The sequence below is a fragment of the Acinonyx jubatus genome, chromosome A2 (assembly GCF_027475565.1).
Source record: "Acinonyx jubatus isolate Ajub_Pintada_27869175 chromosome A2, VMU_Ajub_asm_v1.0, whole genome shotgun sequence".
In the NCBI taxonomy this organism is placed as follows: Eukaryota; Metazoa; Chordata; class Mammalia; order Carnivora; family Felidae; genus Acinonyx; species Acinonyx jubatus.
Window position 1 is genome coordinate 115355305 of NC_069383.1, and position 17440 is coordinate 115372744.

Consider the following 17440-nt stretch of genomic DNA (forward strand, 5'->3'; position numbering starts at 1 on the left):
TTTACATGGAAAATGTGCCAGCACATATTCCACCGTGAAGAAAGGCAAGTTACAGAACAGTATGTACAGTGTGATCTCATTTCTATTTAAAACGTATATGTGACTGTGCATTGAAAAAGATCTGAAGGATAAACAGCAAGCTGTAAGTAGGATTTACCTCTAGGTATGTATGTATGTATGTATGTATATATGTATGTATGTATATATATATATATATATATATATATATATATATATATGTATATGTGTGTGTGTGTGTGTGTGTGTATATATATATCCCTATAAGGATATAGGTATACAGGTATAAAGACAGTGAGCTCCACGAGGTGTGCAAACCAGGATTGGCTGTCCCTTATTCAGGGATGCTGCGGAAGGGAACCTCGGTTCCCCTCTTAGCCCTGAGAATCTCCGAGAGAGGGGAGGTCAGGACGGGGAGCAGAATCCACCCCTAAGGGGAAAGGGTTAAGTGGGGATGGCTTTCCTGTGGGCGGGCTCGGCGATCGGCAGCGCCGGGCTCTGTTAGCCAAGTCTGAGCATCGCGGAGGATGCGGCGCGGGGAGCGGTGCAGGGACGCGCGCAAGGTGAACGCGGGGGCTGCCGGCTAGGCGCCCAGGTGAGGAGCTGGCCGAGGGAGGGGGCGATGACGGGGCCCAGGCAGGGAGCATGGACTGCAGCCCCCTTTCTGGGCGCGAGCGGCAAGGCCTGCACCAGCGCCCACCCCCACCCGGGACACTGCGGGAAGGCGCGGAGCCAGGGGAGAGGAGCCGGAGGAGGAGAGGTAACCCGAGATGGACCAGGTCCTGGAGGCTGCCCTGCGGCGGCCCTCGCCCTGCCCCCAGGCGGGCCTCTCTCCAGTCCCTAGGGCAGAGAGATACCCCCTACCCTTTACCCCATCCCCCCATGAATCTGTCCTGTAGCGGGAACCCAGGACTGGGCAGCCTCCTCCGTGCCCATAAATGCCTACATCTCATTTGAATTGCGGGCGGTTGAGCAGATGGCATATGCTTATCACTGAAGGCCTAACTCAACTACCTCCTCTGAAAAGCTTTTGGACCCCCTGTGCAAAATGAGCCATTGCAGGTCTCACAACACCTAGTGTGGCCATTCGCTGGCTGTGTGACCTTGGGTGATTTGCGAAACCTCTCTGAACCTTGGTTTCATCCTCTATGAAATGGTTATACCCACACCTGCTTGTGTTGAGAGGGTTGGGTGAGATGGAGGACAGGCAGCTAATCTTAGCGCAGGAGCCTTACTGGGTAAGTGCTCAACACAGGAGCACTATTATTAACCAGGACATATGTCAGTGGCTGTTCAGTCCTTCCTCCTCAGCTACCCCCCCTCCCCAATCCTGACACTGCAACTGAGGCTTCTCTTTGGGTCCCCAGCACCCAGCTAGGAGCAGAGCAGAGTGAATGCTTGAGAAATTAACAAGACTTTAAGGCAGAGTCTACTTTGGGGGATCTTTGAACCCCCTGAAATTGTCCACAACTTTGGATGAACCTTGGCATTTTTCTGGAGAGAGCACCTGGAACTTTCATTGGTTTCTCAAGGGGTCTGTGAGCCACCAAAGATGAGAAGCCAGGGAGTCTTCCCAGAGAAGAAAGGAGCAGGGCTTCTGCCCCTAAACACACCCAAGCCTCTCCTCTCTCACAGTTGCTGTGCCCTGGCCCTGCAGTCTCCTGGCCACCTTCCTGCCTCCCTGGCTTAACTAGGGACTCAAGAAGAGGAAACTTGAGGGCGTATCTACCCAGGGCCAGGCATGTGCAGGGGGCCTGAGGCAAGAAATAAAGATGCAAAAGCAGCCCTTGAAAAGCCCCAGGCCAGTGGAGGAGACCTGAGATTGCATTATGTGACCTGGATGATAGGAAGGGGTGGAGGTGGTGTCAGGGAAAGAAATGTCTAAGCTGAAACAAGCCACTATTATTATCTTACCTGGATTTCTGCACTGGCCTCCCTCCCCCTTTTCAGTACACTTAATTGGACCTTTTTGCTTCCATGCTTAACATCTACATTGGCTTCCTGTAATACTTAGAATAAAATCCAGGTGGCTTATTGTGGCTTACAAGGGCCCTTGTGATCTAGCCCCACCTTCTTGATCTTATCTCCCTTCGCTCCTTTCTCCTTCCTTTGCTCTGCTCCAGCCACACTAGCCTTTTCATTTCCTGAATTCACTTCATTCATTCTGCTTCAAGGCCTTTTGCACTTTCTGTTCCCTTTGCCAAATACTTTTCCCTCGTTATCTTCAAATGGCTGGCTCCTTCTCATCAGCATCTAGCTTAGATGTCACCTCTCAGAGGTCTTCCTGCTGTACCACCTGTGTAAAGTAGCCCCCATCAATCTCTTAACCTGTTTTATTTTCTTCAGCGCTCATCTTATTTAAAATTATTCATTGTCTGCCTCTTACCCTAGAATGCCAGCTCAGTGAGGGCAGGAATCTTGTCAGTCTTTTCACTGCTTTATCCCCAGGGCCTGGCAGATAGTATGTGCTCACATATTTTGTTGAAATAGGTCAGGGGGCTGGTGGAAAGAAAGCTTTCTGGACAAAGGGAAAAGTAAAAGGTCTCTAATGCTTATTAAACTCCTATTATGGGCCTGGCCTATATAATGTGTTTTGTTAGGTAAGTCTTGGAAGAGCTCCTTTGAATTAGGTACTTTTCTTATACCCATTTTACTGATGGGAAAACCATGATTTGCAGAGGTGAAGTGACTCACCCAGGAAATAGCAAAGCTGGGATTCAAACCCAGATCTCTCCTCAAAGGCAGGGACATGTTCTTCTCCCTCTTCACTGCTCTGATATTTGAGCCAGGCCTTCAAGAATAGGGTTTCAGGGGCACCTGGGTGGCTCAGTCAGTTGAGCATCCAACTTTGGTTCAGGTCATGATCTCATGGTTCATGAGTTCAAGCCCCACATCAGGCTCTGTGATGACAGCTCAGCTCTGTGAGTCTTCAGATTCTGTGTCTCTCTCTCTCTCTCTCTCTCTCTCTCTCTCTCTCTCTGCCCCTCCCCCACTCATGCTCTGTCTCCCTCTCTCTCATAAATAAGTAAACATTTTAAAAAAAAAAAAAAAGAGGATTTCAGCTAGTGAAGAAGAAGGGAGAGGGCAGTCCAGGCTGAGGGAACAGCAGGAGCAAAGGATTGGGGCATTGGACAGCCCAGTGGTTGTTGAAGGGGATGAGCAGCCTGGTGTAGCCTTGGAAGGCTAAGAGAGAAGCTTATATTATTTCCTGAGGGTGATGGGGAGCCACCAAAGGTTTTGAAGTAGGGCAAGTGGCATGATCAGAGATACATTTTTAAAAGGTCACTCTGGGCAGCATGAAGGGGTTGAACAGGAAGGGGTTAGGGAAAGGGGAGCTCTCTTTGTTTCTTTCTTGCCACCACCCGCCTTGGGACAGCTATGGATGCTCCCAATGCTCACATGTCATCCCCCTTCTCCTTTTTTTAGGCTCATCCAGTGAGGACTGGAAGTTGAGTGTTCTAGGCCCACACATCAGAGTGGACCATGGCCCCCAGCCCATGGGGCCGTGTATGTGGCCCCCTACTGCTGATGCTGCTGCTCTCGCTGGGGCCTGGCCCTACTCTGGGCCGGCACCTTCCCAAGCCACTTGAGGACTCGGAACCACACCTGATCCTAGGAGATGACCCCCAGGGCCCTATGGGCACAGAGCCCCATGCCCTCGACTTCCTCTGGCAGAAGTCCAGAGATGAGAGCCCCTGGAACTCCAATGTCCCCCAGGTCCCTGCCGAGGAAGCACCTGAGGCGCCCGCAGATTCTCCCCTTGGCCCAGCCCTGCACGGACCTAAAGCAGCCCATAGGGCTCAGAGAGAAGGACTCCCAGTAACTGATGATCTCCAGATGGCTCGAGGGCCAAGTTCTCATGGCTGGACAGGACCTCCTGACTCACAGGAGCCTATGGAGCAAGAAGCACCAGCTCCCCATCCAGTGGGTCTCCCCCATCTCACTTTCATCCCCATAACTCCCAGACTCCAACTCAGGATAGCTACAGTTTCTCCCTCCCCAGGGCCAGAGGAATCTGGAGGCCAAATGGGACAACAACCACCTAAAGATGAGGGTCTGGTGGCCGAAGCCAAGATCAGAGTCTCAGAGATATCCCCCTTAGACCACCAGGGCCCTTCCCAGACTCTTGCCCCCAACTTGGGCACTACCAAGACGCCAGGGCTGGAAGAACAGGGTGGGGGCAAGGACTTCCAGGAGGCAGCTCAAAGCCCCCTCTTCACCCAACAAGATCCAGCAGCCCCTCATGTTGGTTTGGTATCTCCAGCTGAGGTGGCGTCCTCTCAGGAGCCTGGGCCCCAGCCAGACCTGGCATTGGCCAAAAGCCTTCCTCCTACTGAGGAGCTACCACTTGAGCTCCCCAAGAAGGCTGGAGGTGGGGAGACCTGGGAAGTCAGTCTTCCAAGTCCCTCACCCAAAGAGGCTGATCTTTCTGATGTGAGGAGCTCACCAAGACCCCAGCCCTCAGGTCCCCCAGCCACAGAGACTCCTGACGTGCAACCTAAGCCAGGTGGGTATCAAAGTGGAGGTTTCCCAGTAGGGCTGGGAGGGGACGGTGTTCCAGCATAGCTGGATGCCCCAGTTTCTATGTGACCTCTGGTCTCTCTGGGTCCCATTTTCCTCATTCTGGCAAATGAGTGTGATTGTGCCTCCCTTTGGGGGGACTAGACTTTGGGGACCACTGCATGGTCAGGCAGTGATAACTGCTTTTGTTATTTCAGAGATAGCAGCAATGAATGGAGCAGACCCCATCTCCCCCCAGCGGGTGAGAGGAGCACTGGAGACCCCAGGTACCCCCAAGTCCCTCATCCCTGGCCCCTTGGACCCTGGCCCAACTACAAATCGAACAGAGAGCCCTGTGGGGGCCCTGCAGCCAGGTGAGGGGATGACTAGGGGTTTGGGGGAGAGTGGGTACTCTGTCTAATAATTAAAAACCGAGGTACATGGGGGGAGTGAATGGGAACAAATACTTCCTTAAAGGAACTGGCCAGGACTTCCTTCAAAAACTTAAGGATAATAAACTAATGCTGGGTACTCTGGGACAAGTCATTTGCCCTTTGGGGATAGAATATTCGTAAATGTAACTTGGATATATTTAGTGCAGTGTCTCCAACTCCCACAAATCACTGGAGGAGCTTTTAAAAAACTCCAATACCCAGGCCCCATCCCAAGGAATTCTGATTCAGTTCGTCTCCAGGTGATTCTAATATGCAGCCAATGTTGAGAACTGCTGGTATATTATTAATAAAAGTGATAGGTCATGTCGTTTAACATTACTGGGTGTTGGGCACTATGCTAAACATTTAATCTTCCCCACAATCCAATGAGGTAGGTGCTATTACCATCCCCATTTCACAGATGTGCTTAGAAAAGTGAAATAACTTGCCCACCACACTAGAGAATGTGGGAAATCAAAAGCACTTTTCAAAGGGTTATTCTGATATTGTTATTATTGCAGATGAAGCCGAGGAGTGGCCGGGGCGCCCCCAAAGCCATCCCCCAGCACCCCCAGTCCAGGCCCCCTCGACGTCACGCCGGGGCCTCATTCGGGTCACTACGCAGCGCGCCCTGGGCCAGCCACCCCCTCCGGAGCCCTCAGCCAGCTCCATGGCATCAGCCCCAGCCACCAGCCCCCCGGCCAATGCCACCGCCCCTCCCCTGCGCTGGGGTCCCCTGCGGCGGGTGCTGAGCTTTTCCTGGGAGCTGCACGTCTATGGGGTGGGGGTGCTCTTCCTGTTGCCCGCGTTGTTGGCACTGGCCTCACTGGCAGCTGCCCCTGCGGGGCCCCGGCTGGCTCTGGTGGCAGCGGTGCTGGTGCTCATAGCGTCGGGGCTTCGATCTGCCTACATGCTCGCGGACCCATACGGCTCTCAGGCACGGCTGGGCTTACGCACCGGCCTGGTACTCTACAACCTGCCCTTCCCCTTGCTGCTCACTGCGCTGGCGGCCCTGACCCTACTCGGGCTGGGCGCGGGGCTGCCACAGCAGCTGCAAAACCCGCTCCTGCTGGGAGCGTTGGCGTTGGCGCACGGCGTGGGGTTGCTGACTACTGACCTGTTGTCAGTGAGGCCTGCGTTCAACCTCCTGGCTCAGGGCTTGTCTTGTGCCTGGGGCGCGGCCGTGGCTCTGGGCACACTCTGTCTGTGCCGTCGCCGCCTGCTGGACGGGCCGCGGGGCTGGGATGCCAGCCCGGGCCCGCGGCTGCTGGCCGTGGCCGGCGCGCTGGGGCTGCTGGCCAGTGGCTTGCAACTGGCAGCGGCGCTCTGGCTATACCCGGGCCCAGGTCGGGTGGGTCGCTTTTCGTGGGCCTGGTGGGGCGTCCACTTCTGGCTGCGCCTGCTGGAGCTGACATGGGCCCTCACCCTTGCGCTAGCCGCTGTAGCCGCCGCGCGGCCCAGGCCGCCCACAGAGCACGCTTGCTGGGCTAAGTTGCTGCGCCTGGCGTGCCCCACGCCCTCGGGCAAGAGCGAGGTGCCTGAGCGACCAAACAACTGCTATGCGGGGCCTAGTGGCGTGGGTGCAGGCAGCTTGGACATAAGCAAGAGCCTCATCCGCAACCCAGCAGAGGGTGGGCCGCCTGCCACGCCCAGTTCAGGCGCCTGGGGGTCGGCTGCGTCGTTGGGCCGCGGTCCCCAGGGTGGCCCTGGACTGTCCCGCAGCAGCGTGGGGCCGGCGCCGTCGATGAGCGAGCTGGACCTGCGGCCGCCATCACCCATCAACTTGAGCCGCAGCATCGACGCCGCGCTCTTCCGAGAGCACTTGGTGCGAGACAGCGTTTTCCGGCGCTGTGGCCTGCGCGGTCTGTCCTCCCCGCCGCCCGGGGGCGCGCTGCGGCCGCGCCGGGGCAGCCACCCCGACGCCGAGCTCGAGGGCGCAGGCTCTTCGCTCCTGAGGGGCCGCTGCCGGTCTCTCAGCGACGTGCGCGTGCGCGGCCCGGTCCCACCACATGTCGCAGATGAACCTGACGGGGCGGTTTCTGGCAGCTCCATGGACAGCTTCTCCCGGGGCTCGCTCAAGATCAGCTGGAACCCGTGGCGTCACGGGCTGTCGTCGGTGGACAGTCTGCCCCTGGATGAGCTGCCCAGCACGGTGCAGCTACTGCCTGCCCCAGCCCCTGCTCCTGCCCCCACCCCCTCCCGGTCCGGGGAACCTCAGAGTGAGGTCCAGCCTCGCTGCAAGCCCGGGGACTCCCGCAGCGCCTCCAGTGACACCATCGAGCTCTGAGGGGTCCAGGGATGCAGGACCGGGGCCCTACCCTCGATGGCCATATGGCTTGGCCGACTGGGACAACTGAACATTTGAAAAACTGGCATTCCCGGGTTTCCATCTAACTACAACCCCTGGCAACATTGGGGCATGAACCTAACTGCCCCCATTTTTTGTTTTTTAAATATCTATTTTTTTTCAGTGGGTATTTTGCACAGAGGCTGTGACTTATGCGGAATACAGGGTGGACATGCATGGATTTGGGTGTGGGATATGGGGTCCAGGTACCCCCAAACACCCCTCCAGACTCCGTAGTGTGGAGATGAGGTTTGCTTGCCCAGACTGACTGTCCTCTTTGCCAAAGAAATAAACCCTTAGGACTTGGCTCATGCCTCCCTCTGGCCATGCCAGGATCCCGTTCAGAGAAGAGGTAGCAGTCCCCACCCCCGACCCCCAGCAATCCCAAGTCCCCTATATGTTGGGGAGGGGAGGACCCAGAAAGGAAAGGTACCCCACTGTGGGAAGCCTTAAGAATAACAGCTACAGAACATCTATCTGTTGTACACGGTTTTCAGCTCTTCGTATTTATCATCTTCCTTAATTCTATTAAGCCTGAGTGGAAAGCATTATCATGCCCATTTTATAGATGGGAAGAGTGAAGATCAGAGACAAAAGCAATTTGTCCAGGGTCCTTTGGCAAATGATAGCTGGCAATGAACCCAGGAACCTCCTCTCCAAAGCCTGGTTCCTCCATCCCCTTCTCCTAACACTACTTCAGGGCCAAGCCCCTCTGTCCTCCTTATACTGCTCCTCCATCACGGTAGCCCTCAATTTCCCAGGGTTTTAGAAAATTTCCCCAAGGGTGGGGTGGGGGGGGCTCGCAGTAGCTCAGGCCAACCCATAGGGAGTAGAAGGCAGGTAGTGAGACTGAAGTTTCTCCATTTTCCAAGACCTTTATTTCCTGAGATGAATAAATAATCAGCGGCTGAGGGGCAGGGGTACAGAACAGGAGCTGGCAGCATGCAGCTGGCAGGAGGAGGCTATGATGGGCCCACCCCTGGAGGGAATCCCCCCTCATCCTGGACAGGGGCCAAAGCCCACTAGCAGCCACCACAAGGAGATACTTTTTTAAAAATTCACACACATTGTGAAGCCTACCCAGTTCCCCCAGGCCAAGATCTCATGGCATCCATATTTAGGGCTACTTTTTCACCCCAAGGGTCTCACCTGCCTAGGTGTGAGGTGTGGTATTTACCCCGCTCAAAAATAAAGCAAGCTGCCTCAAGTGTCCAGGCAGGAAAGAGGCCTGACTTCTGGGGGCAGCCTGGATAGGAGGAGATCCTGCAAATGTGGCAAGGATTATCTGCCCTTGATGAAGCCCTCCAGCACACGGTCGCTGCGCTCTGACAACCAGTAGCCAGTCATGGCCGCCACAGCCCCAATGAAGATGGCGGTAAACACCAAGTCACCCTTGGCAGCTAGTGTGGCCAGTGCACAGATGATGACACCGAAGAACATCTGCTGCAGCACCACCAGCTCATCCTCTGTCATCTCCGAGAAGAAGCCTGCTGACTCTGTGAGGAACAAGAGAAGCACCTGTCACTCCCCCGCTGTTCCTGGAGCTTCCCACGTACCTCATCATTGCTGCCACATGGTTGCCCAGCAAGCCGGCACATGATGTCATTTACTGCTGAGAACAACTCCAACGGGCAGTTATTGTCCCTGTCTCAATAAATGGGAAACTGAGGTTCAGAGCGGTGAAGAGGTTTGCCCAAGATCATGTGGTGGGCAAGTCTGGAGACAGCCTGTGTACCAGCCCGGCTCCAGAGCCAGACTGCATGGATTTGACTCGCAGCTCTGCAACCTGCTTGTCATGTGGTCCTGGGCAAGTTATTTCATCTGTCGGCATCCTAGTTTCCACCCTGTAAAGTGAGGATGAGAATAATACGAACAGCACTGGACCTATTGTAGAAGCGAAATAACTTAATACATGCAACAGGCTTGGAACAGTGTCAACACATGGTAAGAGCTGTGAAGTAGTCACCATCGTCATCATTGTGGTTGTCCTTCATCTCAGAACAACAGCCTGCAACAGCTGTCAGCAGCCCAGGGTAAGGACTGGCCCCAATGGACAGATAAGAAGGGAGGTAGGGGGGATTTGACACCAAGTGCCATATTCTTTCTGCCTTGGGAGGTGTGAGGCCGCTAAAAGTCAGCCTGGGGATCAGATGTAGGGTTTGGGTCTCAGTGCAGCCTTATGGGGGATGGGTGGCAGTGGGGATGGGGCAGGGCCTATGGCTGCCTGGAGAAGGGGCTTGCCTGCCCTCCCCCTGGATGAGGACCTCCCTTCCTCAGGTTTCTGGGGGCCACTACAGGGCTCACCTGGGATCTGCTCCTTCACACAGACGCCCTCCATCTGTTTGTAGCCCTCGGCACAGACACAGCGATAACTGCCCTCGGTGTTCTCGCACTGCTCGTTCTCTCCTGGACACACCTCTGTCTCACATTCGTCCACATCTTGAGGGAGGGTGAGGCGGGGTCAGACCCCCACTGCCAGGGTCCCACATATGGCAGCCCTGACTCCATCTCATTCATATCCGGACACCCCTTTGCCCTTGCCCAAACAACATTCCACCCTTCCTTCCCCTGCCCTGTCCACATTCCAGCTCTTCTCAATTTGTGGTGGGCAAGGCACTTCACGGTGTCTGTGCCCCACTGGCAGGAGACTCACCGAGACACTTGGAGCCCACCTGCTGGTAGCCAGGGCTGCATTTCTTACAGCGGCCTGGCCCTGCCCCCATGCAGCCCAGGCAGGCCTTGGCACAGTCTGGAGAAGGGATAGGAGAGAAGAGGGTGAGAGCTGGCTGCCCTTAGGCCGGAGGCGGGTTGTGGAGGGGGGGAAGCCTTGCTCCAGAAGAGGTCGGGGGCGGGGGGCGGTTTCTGGTGCCTGAGAAGGCAGAAACTTGGGGGAAAGGGCATGGAGCAGCCCCTTCTACCCTTCCCACACTCCTTCCTTACAGGATCAGCACTTACCTCGGCACTCATAGGAGCCCTCTGTGTTCACACAGAACTGGTTGGATCCACAGCTGGCTCGTTCCGTGCCACACTCATCGATGTCTGCAGGGAAGCAGGCAGGATACGGATTTCAATCCCTATCGCACTAACAGGGAAGCTGAGGCCAAGGTTGTTGGGGAAGGGACCTGCTCAGACTCAAATAGCTTGGCAGAGACTGCTGGCTGTGTGCCAACACGAAGGCAGAGGTGCAGTAGGACTTCGGGCCACCCAACTAAAGATGACATTTTCCAATCTGCCTTGCAGCTAAGTGTGGCCTAATGATTGAGTTCTGGCCAACAGGATGTAAACAGAAATGATGTGCTCCACTTTTAGCTTGGCCTTAAAACAACAGAAGTGGACTCTTCCATGCATTTTCTTCCCTTTCTCACTTCCTGAGTGTTGGTCATGGAACATGGAGGTATCTCAAGCAACAAAAACATCCCAAGGGGATGACCACACTGTAAGACAGAAAGTATCTGGGTCCTTGAATGCTTGTAACAGGTGGAACTTCCTTGCCAGCTTGGACCACTTGTTTTAAGACTGTGGTATAAGATAAAAATAAACCTCTATATTCTTTAAGTCATAGTCTTTGGTGACCTTTCTGTTGTAGCAGCTTAGCCTTTACCCTCGTTTATATAAATAGCTACACAGAGACCAAAACCAAGTCTTGAACCCAGGCTTCCTGACCCCAGGTTAAGTATCTTCATTTCCCTGGCTAACTCTTCCTCAATTTTCAAGACTTGTCCTAAGGGATACCACCTGCAAGAAGCCTTTCCTGATTCCCCACCTCTACAGAGCTGGATCAGGGGCATCTCCAACTGTACAAAGATCGGTCTGTACTCTAGGTTACTTTTCTGCCTTCCCGAACAGGTTGAGATCACCATGAAGTTGGGAACTGTGGTGGTCTAGCCCAGAGATGTGTGTGCTGATGGGGACCAAGTCCAGGCTGCTGCTTTCCTCCCCAGACCTAGGGCTAGGGCCTCACTCACCTACACACTTGAGGTGATGCAGTGCCCAGCCCTTCTTGCACTGTAAACAGTTGGACTCCTCAGGTCCCGAGCAGCGGGCACAGGGGCCAAAACAAGCTGGGTCAGAAGGGGGAAGTGTGAGGGTAGGCAGGCAGGTAACCCATCTGCCCTTGCCCAGCCCTGTGCCTCTTGGCTACCTACCCGAACATACCAGATGGCTGGCGTTGCGCTCTGCCTCAAAGTAGCCGAGGCCACATTGGCCACAAGCCTCGCCCCCATAGCCGGCCTGGCAGTCACAGTGCCCGCTGCCCCCTCGAGTCCCTTCCCCTTCACACCGCCCGTGGCCACCGCAGGGCTTTTCTGCGCCCCCAGGACAGGCTGTGGGCAGATACCAAACCGGGTGAGATCATAAACACAATCGTGAATACAGAGATTATTTCCCCATACCATTAAATATTTTTGGAGAGCAAACTCAATTTTAATGGCAACATAATATTTCATCATAAACTATATGAAATTTACTTAACCAATACCCCACTGTGGAACAGGTTATTTATAAATCTTTTCTCTTATAAAGACTGAATTATCATCTTAGTCACTCTCCCTTTGTTGTTGTTGTTTTTTGTTTTATCTATTTTTTATTCTTTGTGTCACTTAGTCTTTTATCTGAATCTTCCAGACTTTTCTAAAAGGGGCTGGTAGTAGGTTTAGCTCCTCCCTCAGGACTGTGTGATGACAATGGGGGCTTCAAAGCAGCACCCGCCTGTCCCTAGGAAGATCGCCTTAGTCCAGGGGATGGGGCCTGGTCTGATCCATGCATGGGAAATGGGGGGTGGGTGGGGCCATTTCTCACATACATGAAAAAAACCATAGTCCCATCTGACTCAGTCTAGCCCACTTATCTTTTTTCAGAGCCGTTCCCCACTGATTTGCTCATCTCAACAGCTCTCAAAGGCAGATGAGAACAAAGGTCCAGAGAAGTTATGAGGGCAACCTGAGCTCACACAGCCAGCTATGCGGTAGAGTCAGGACTGGATCCCTGACCTTGGCAGTCCCCTCATCCCCCAAGAGGAGCTTGAAAAACTCACGGAGGCAGGAGGGCCCGAAGGTGCCAGAGGGGCAGCAGAGCTTCAGGGAATCTGAGCAGAGCCACTGGAAGAGGTCTGGGGCTTCCTGCTGCCTGAGGGGGTTAGCGGGTGGGGATGATAGTGAGGGGGGCTGAGACAGTGTCAGAGGTGCTATCCACCCCCCACCCTCCCAAAGAACCTGTGATACAACCCTTCTTGGATATAAGACCCATAACACTGCCCAACCAACACCCTCTCCCCATTTGGCAGAGGGGTAAATTGAAGCTCAGACTGAGAACTTGGGTACCCCCCCAAGTCCTTAGCAGACCTAGGTTTGGAAAAAGGAGTCAAACCAGGACACAGGCCCCAGCATGCACCCCCCTCTTTTACCACCAGGTCCTGCCTATGGCTCCCTCCCTGGGAAGCCCCCCAGTAACTCACTTGTGAAACCACCAGCTCTCCACCAGCTCCTCACTCAGCTCTAGCAGGCGGTGGCACTCAAAGTCCGATTTGCTGCACACACTCTCGAGCACCTCTACCAGGCGGGTCTCACTGACCGGACAGGGCAGGGATCGTATGAATATGTTCTACCCCATCCACCACCCTCCTTAAGGTCTCCTCTCCCCCCACCCTCATGCCATGACAATGTCAAAGGAAAGGCCGTAGGGCATAACGGAAGGGGTACTGATTAGCGAGTCAGACAGACCTGGGTTTGAATTTAGTTGAGTGACCTTGGGCAAGTCACTTAACCTCTCCTGAAACTCTCTTTTCTCATCTGAAAAATGGAAACAATACCTGCCCTGCACGTTTGTTGTAAGATATCTCAGTTCCTGCATTTTCACAATGGAAGATAATACCCTTGCTGCGTATATGTGATTAAAAATACATCATGTAACAAGTGTTGGCAGGATGTGGAGAAATTGGAACCCTCCTACATTGAAGGTGAATGGTGAAGGTGAATGGAATGAAAGATGGTGTAGCCACTGTGGAAAACAGTTTGGCACTTCCTCAATAAGTTTAACATGCAATTACCATATGAATCAGTAATTCCACTCTTGGTTATATATCCAAAAGAATGTTCAAACAAACACTTGTACACAAATGTTTGTAGCAATACTATACACAGCAGCCAAAAGGTAGAAACAACTTGGGGCGCCTGGGTGGCTCAGTCAGTTAAGCGTCTGACTTTAGCTCAGATCATGATCTCACGGTTCGTGGGTTCAAGCCCCGTGTCAGGCTCTATGCTGACAGCTCAGAGCCTGGAGCCTACTTTGGATTCTGTAGGCTCTTGCTCGTCCCCAGCTCGTGCTCTCTCTCTGTCTCTGTCTCTCTCTCAAAAATAAACATTTAAAAAAAAAAAAAAAGGTAGAAACAACCCAAATATTCATTAACTGAAGAATGGATAAACAAAATGTAGTATCCATACAATGAAATTTTATTAAGCCTTAAAAAGGGGTGCTTGGATGGCTCAATTGGTTAAGTGTCTGAGTCTTGATTTCGGCTCAGGTCATGATCTCATGGTTCATAAGTTTGAGCCCCACACTGGGTTCTGCACTAACATTGTGGAGTCTGCTTGTGATTCTCTCTCTCTGCCCCTCCCCAGCTTGCTCTCTCTCTCTCTCTCTCAAAAATAAGTAAATAACTTTAAAACATCATGACAAGTGAAAGAAGCCAGACATAAATGGGTTCCAATGGAATCAGCAATCCAATGGACACAGACAGCAGAGTAATGGTTGCCAGGGGCTGGGGGAAGGGGAGAACAGGGAGTGATTGCTTAATAGGTACAGAGTTCCTTTCTGGAGTGATAAAAGTGGCCTGGAACTAGAGAGTGGTAAAGACTGCAAAACACTATAAATGTACAAAATGTCTCTAGTGGTAAATTTTATGTTATATATACTTTACTGTAATAAAACTTTTTTTTAAATATGTATACACACACACACATATATTATATATATATATATATATAAAATGTATTTAAAGGGTCTGGCATGTGCCTGGCATATAGGAGACGACGACTTAAAAAACAAAACACAAACAAACAAAAAACAGGAGCCACTATACAGCCAAAAGTGCTCTTCAGGTTATCTTGCCCAATCTCATTCCTAAATGAGGAAACTGAGGCCCCTGAAGGGAAAGGAAAATGACCAATGTTACATGATAACAAAACCTTTTGTTTCCAGTGGGCATCACCGTTTAATCCTTACCACAATCCTATGAGATAGTCAAAGCAAGTATTAACATCCCCATTTTACAGATGAGGAAACTGAGGCTCACAGAGGTTAAGTGACCTTCCCTAGGATACACAGGGTCACAACTGACATCCAAGTCTGTCTAACTCCAAGTCTTTGCTGATTTCTTCTCTTCAACTTGACTTTTTTTTGTTTATGTATTTATTTTGAGAGAGGGAGAACAAGTGCACATGAGTGGAGGAGGAGCAGAGAGAGAGGAGAGAGAATCCCAAGCAGGCTCTGCGCTGGTAGCACAGAGCCTGACACGGGGCTTGATCTCACCACGAGATCATGACCTGAGCTGAAACCAAGAGTTGGATGTTTAACCGACTAAGCCACCCAGGTGCCCCTCAACTTGACTTTGAAAAGTGGGAAGGCCTAGGACTCAGGCCTTTCATTCATTATAGTCTCAACTCATTCCATGGTTTTATAATACTGACTATATGCTGATGACTCCCAAATTCATATTTCTAACTCCTACATTTCCCCTGATTTCCCCACAGCTAAATCTAACTCTACTTGGCTGTTTAACAGACCTCCCAGCCCAATATGTTCAAAGAGAACACCTGATTCCACCCCTCCTCTAAATCTGGTCCTGCCTCAGTTTTACCTATACCGTAGAACAGCCGCACTATTCACCCAGTTGCTCAGTCCCAAAACCTAAGGACTTTTTATTCTACTTTTTCTCTCATACCCCATAATGATTCCATCATCAAACCCTATCAGTCCATCTGCAAAATATACCCAGAATCTGACCCGTTCTCACCATGTCCACCACTAGATTCCACACTAGCTCATGCTGCTGTTACACTTAAGACCAGCCTCCCAAATGTTCTCCCTGCTTTCTCCACTCTGGTCCCTACAGTCTTTTTGCTACATCGCAGTGAGTGATCTTTTAAAGGTATAAATAAGACCACATCACTTCCCTGCTCCAAACCTTCCAATGGCTTACCATTACACTCAGAATAAAATCTAACTCCGTTCTGTGACCTTCAAGGCCCTCTGGCTTCATGTTGTACCATTCTCTCTTCTGCTCACTACCCCTCAGCCTCTTCTCAAATACATCAAGCTCAGTCCCACTCTGTCTAAATCCCTTCCCCGACTGTCACATAGCTTGCTTCTTTACTTCAGGTTTCTGTTTAAATTTTTTTTTAACGTTTATTTATTTTTTTGAGACAGGGAGAGACAGCATGAACGAGGTAGGGTCAGAGAGAGAGGGAGACACAGAATCTGAAACAGGCTCCAGGCTCTGAGCTGTCAGCACAGACCCTGACGCGGGGCTCGAACTCACGGACCGCGAGATCATGCCCTGAGCCGAAGTCGGATGCTTAACCGTCTGAGCCACCCAAGCGCCCCCTTCAGGTTTCTGTTTAAATGTCACACCTTGAACATCACACCTCCCACCATTCTGTAGTCTATTCTTTCCCTGATATGACATTATCTATTTACTTATTCACTGTCTCCTCTACTAGAATGTAAGCTCCTTAACAATGGGTTTTTGCATGCCTTATCTACTGCTGTACTATAGATGTTCAGTGATATTTGTTGAATAAGGACTCCCCAAGAGTCTCCAGGCCCCCACCAGTAGAGCAGAGATTGGGAGGTGAGGTGTACAAACCCACCTCTCCAGCCCCTTACCTGTCTTTGTATTTGGACAACTTCTCTTCCTCCCAGGCAGTATTTCCACCTCCGAAGTTGTCCCGGATTGTTCTCTCCAGGCCCTGGAAATGGAGAACATTAGTAATGGCTAAGTACAGTGCCTGACACATTCTAGCACTTTGGTATTTCACTCACCAGGGAACTGAGGCAGAGAGGCAAACTGCCCAAGGCTATATACAACTAGTAAGCAACCAAGCTAGTACCTGACTCATGCAGACTTGCATCCCAGAACTCCTCTCGACCCCTGTGCTATAATGGTTAGGCCGCCCCCCACAAGGCTGCTCATGCACCCACCTTGTTGAAGCTGTCGACCAGTCCACGGCAGGTATGACATGGATGGAGCTCAGTTGGGGGAGAGGACTGGGGAGACGGAGAGGGCTGGAGCCAGACGGGGCCTGGGAGGCTAAGGAAGAGACTTAGGCCCCAGAGCAGAGGTGGGACCAGGCCTCTGGGGGGCAGTGAGGCCATCTCTGACCCAGGCTGGGAACCTGTAGATAGAGGGAATGGGGATGACTCACTGGAGGAGCCAGGTGAGAAAAGGGTTGGCTCTGAGGTGCCGCGGGTCTGGGAGCCCAGATGTGTGTTATTATAAGAAAAAGAGGCTAGACTCGGGGGTTCAGCTGGGGGAGGGGAGGTGGTGAGGAAGGAGCCTATTCTGCAATTCCAAGACGGTAATAAGTTATCCTTGTCACGATGGGAGAGGTGGCCTGAGTCCTTGGCAAAGGAGAAGTCAACTCATTGTTTTCAGGCCTGAATATGGGTTCTTAGGCCAGGATCAGCAGAATTAGGGAGAATGGGTCAGAGTCCAAGTAATAGGAGAGTAGAGGCCGGATGGGCGGTCTTGGGGGGAGGAGTCCGGAACGGAACCCGGGTCTTGTGGGGAGGAGCCCGGATCCGGATATGAAGAAAGGGGGTCAGGTTAGCGGCCCGCAGGCTGCAAAGACGCGGCCCACTAGTCGACAGGGGACGATCCAGATCCGCATAGGCTGCGGGGGAGGAAGAGATGACCCACCCAGCCCGCGGGCGCCGACGGCTGAGTCTCCCCAACGCCACCGCAGCCGCTGGCTGCGTAAGACGTGCAGCATCCGCCAGCTCCGCAGTCTGGGGGGCGGGGCCTACCCACAGCCAATGGTGGCGGCCCATGTGCCATTGCGTCATCCTACGTCAGCCAACCGGAGGCGGCGCCGGGCTGCACCTGTCCGGGTGTTAAAGGGCCGCTGGTGTGCTGATCGGCTAGTGG

The 17440-nt window shown here is 52.7% G+C and overlaps 2 protein-coding genes across 4 annotated transcripts; one reads left to right on the plus strand and one right to left on the minus strand.

Moving 5' to 3' along the window:
• The first annotated feature begins 312 nt into the window (after positions 1-312).
• On the plus strand, positions 313-7606 carry PRRT3 (proline rich transmembrane protein 3). Of its 2 annotated transcripts, none has more exons than XM_027042567.2 (4): positions 313-613; positions 3445-4525; positions 4737-4892; positions 5474-7606. In XM_027042567.2, exons 2-4 carry the CDS (start codon positions 3502-3504, stop codon positions 7237-7239), a joined length of 2946 nt encoding a protein of 981 aa, XP_026898368.1. In that variant the 5' UTR covers positions 313-613; positions 3445-3501; the 3' UTR covers positions 7240-7606. The 2 variants fall into 2 exon arrangements, with proteins under 2 accessions (XP_026898368.1, XP_026898369.1); XM_027042568.2 differs by lacking the exon at positions 313-613 and adding an exon at positions 620-778.
• A 548-nt stretch (positions 7607-8154) lies between these two features.
• Positions 8155-17407, minus strand: CRELD1 (cysteine rich with EGF like domains 1). 2 transcript variants are annotated; one of them, XM_015069342.3, is made up of 11 exons: positions 17213-17393; positions 16495-16688; positions 16180-16262; positions 12752-12862; positions 12332-12423; positions 11445-11621; positions 11265-11360; positions 10255-10338; positions 9953-10048; positions 9604-9738; positions 8155-8795 (listed from the first exon to the last, which is right to left on the minus strand). In XM_015069342.3, the coding sequence occupies exons 1-11, from the start codon at positions 17283-17285 to the stop codon at positions 8581-8583; spliced, it is 1356 nt and encodes a 451-aa protein (XP_014924828.2). In that variant the 5' UTR covers positions 17286-17393; the 3' UTR covers positions 8155-8580. The 2 variants fall into 2 exon arrangements, with proteins under 2 accessions (XP_014924828.2, XP_026898395.1); XM_027042594.2 differs by having other exon boundaries at positions 8652-9143; positions 17213-17407.
• Positions 17408-17440: the final 33 nt, after the last annotated feature.

What these genes read in the sequence shown, in the direction of transcription:
- CRELD1 (XM_015069342.3), bottom strand. Translation starts at nt 17,285, where the DNA reads ATGCTGCACGTCTTACGCAGCCAGCGGCTGCGGTGGCGTTGGGGAGAC. An exon ending in CTTCGGGCCCTCCTGCCTCC is followed by an intron (nt 11,622 to 12,331) that starts GTGAGTTTTTCA and finishes ATCTGCCCACAG; the next exon opens with CCTGTCCTGGGGGCGCAGAA. An exon ending in GGTGGGCTCCAAGTGTCTCG is followed by an intron (nt 9,739 to 9,952) that starts GTGAGTCTCCTG and finishes CCCTCCCTCAAG; the next exon opens with ATGTGGACGAATGTGAGACA.
- PRRT3 (XM_027042567.2), top strand. Translation starts at nt 3,502, where the DNA reads ATGGCCCCCAGCCCATGGGGCCGTGTATGTGGCCCCCTACTGCTGATG. An exon ending in TGACGTGCAACCTAAGCCAG is followed by an intron (nt 4,526 to 4,736) that starts GTGGGTATCAAA and finishes TTGTTATTTCAG; the next exon opens with AGATAGCAGCAATGAATGGA. An exon ending in TGTGGGGGCCCTGCAGCCAG is followed by an intron (nt 4,893 to 5,473) that starts GTGAGGGGATGA and finishes TTATTATTGCAG; the next exon opens with ATGAAGCCGAGGAGTGGCCG.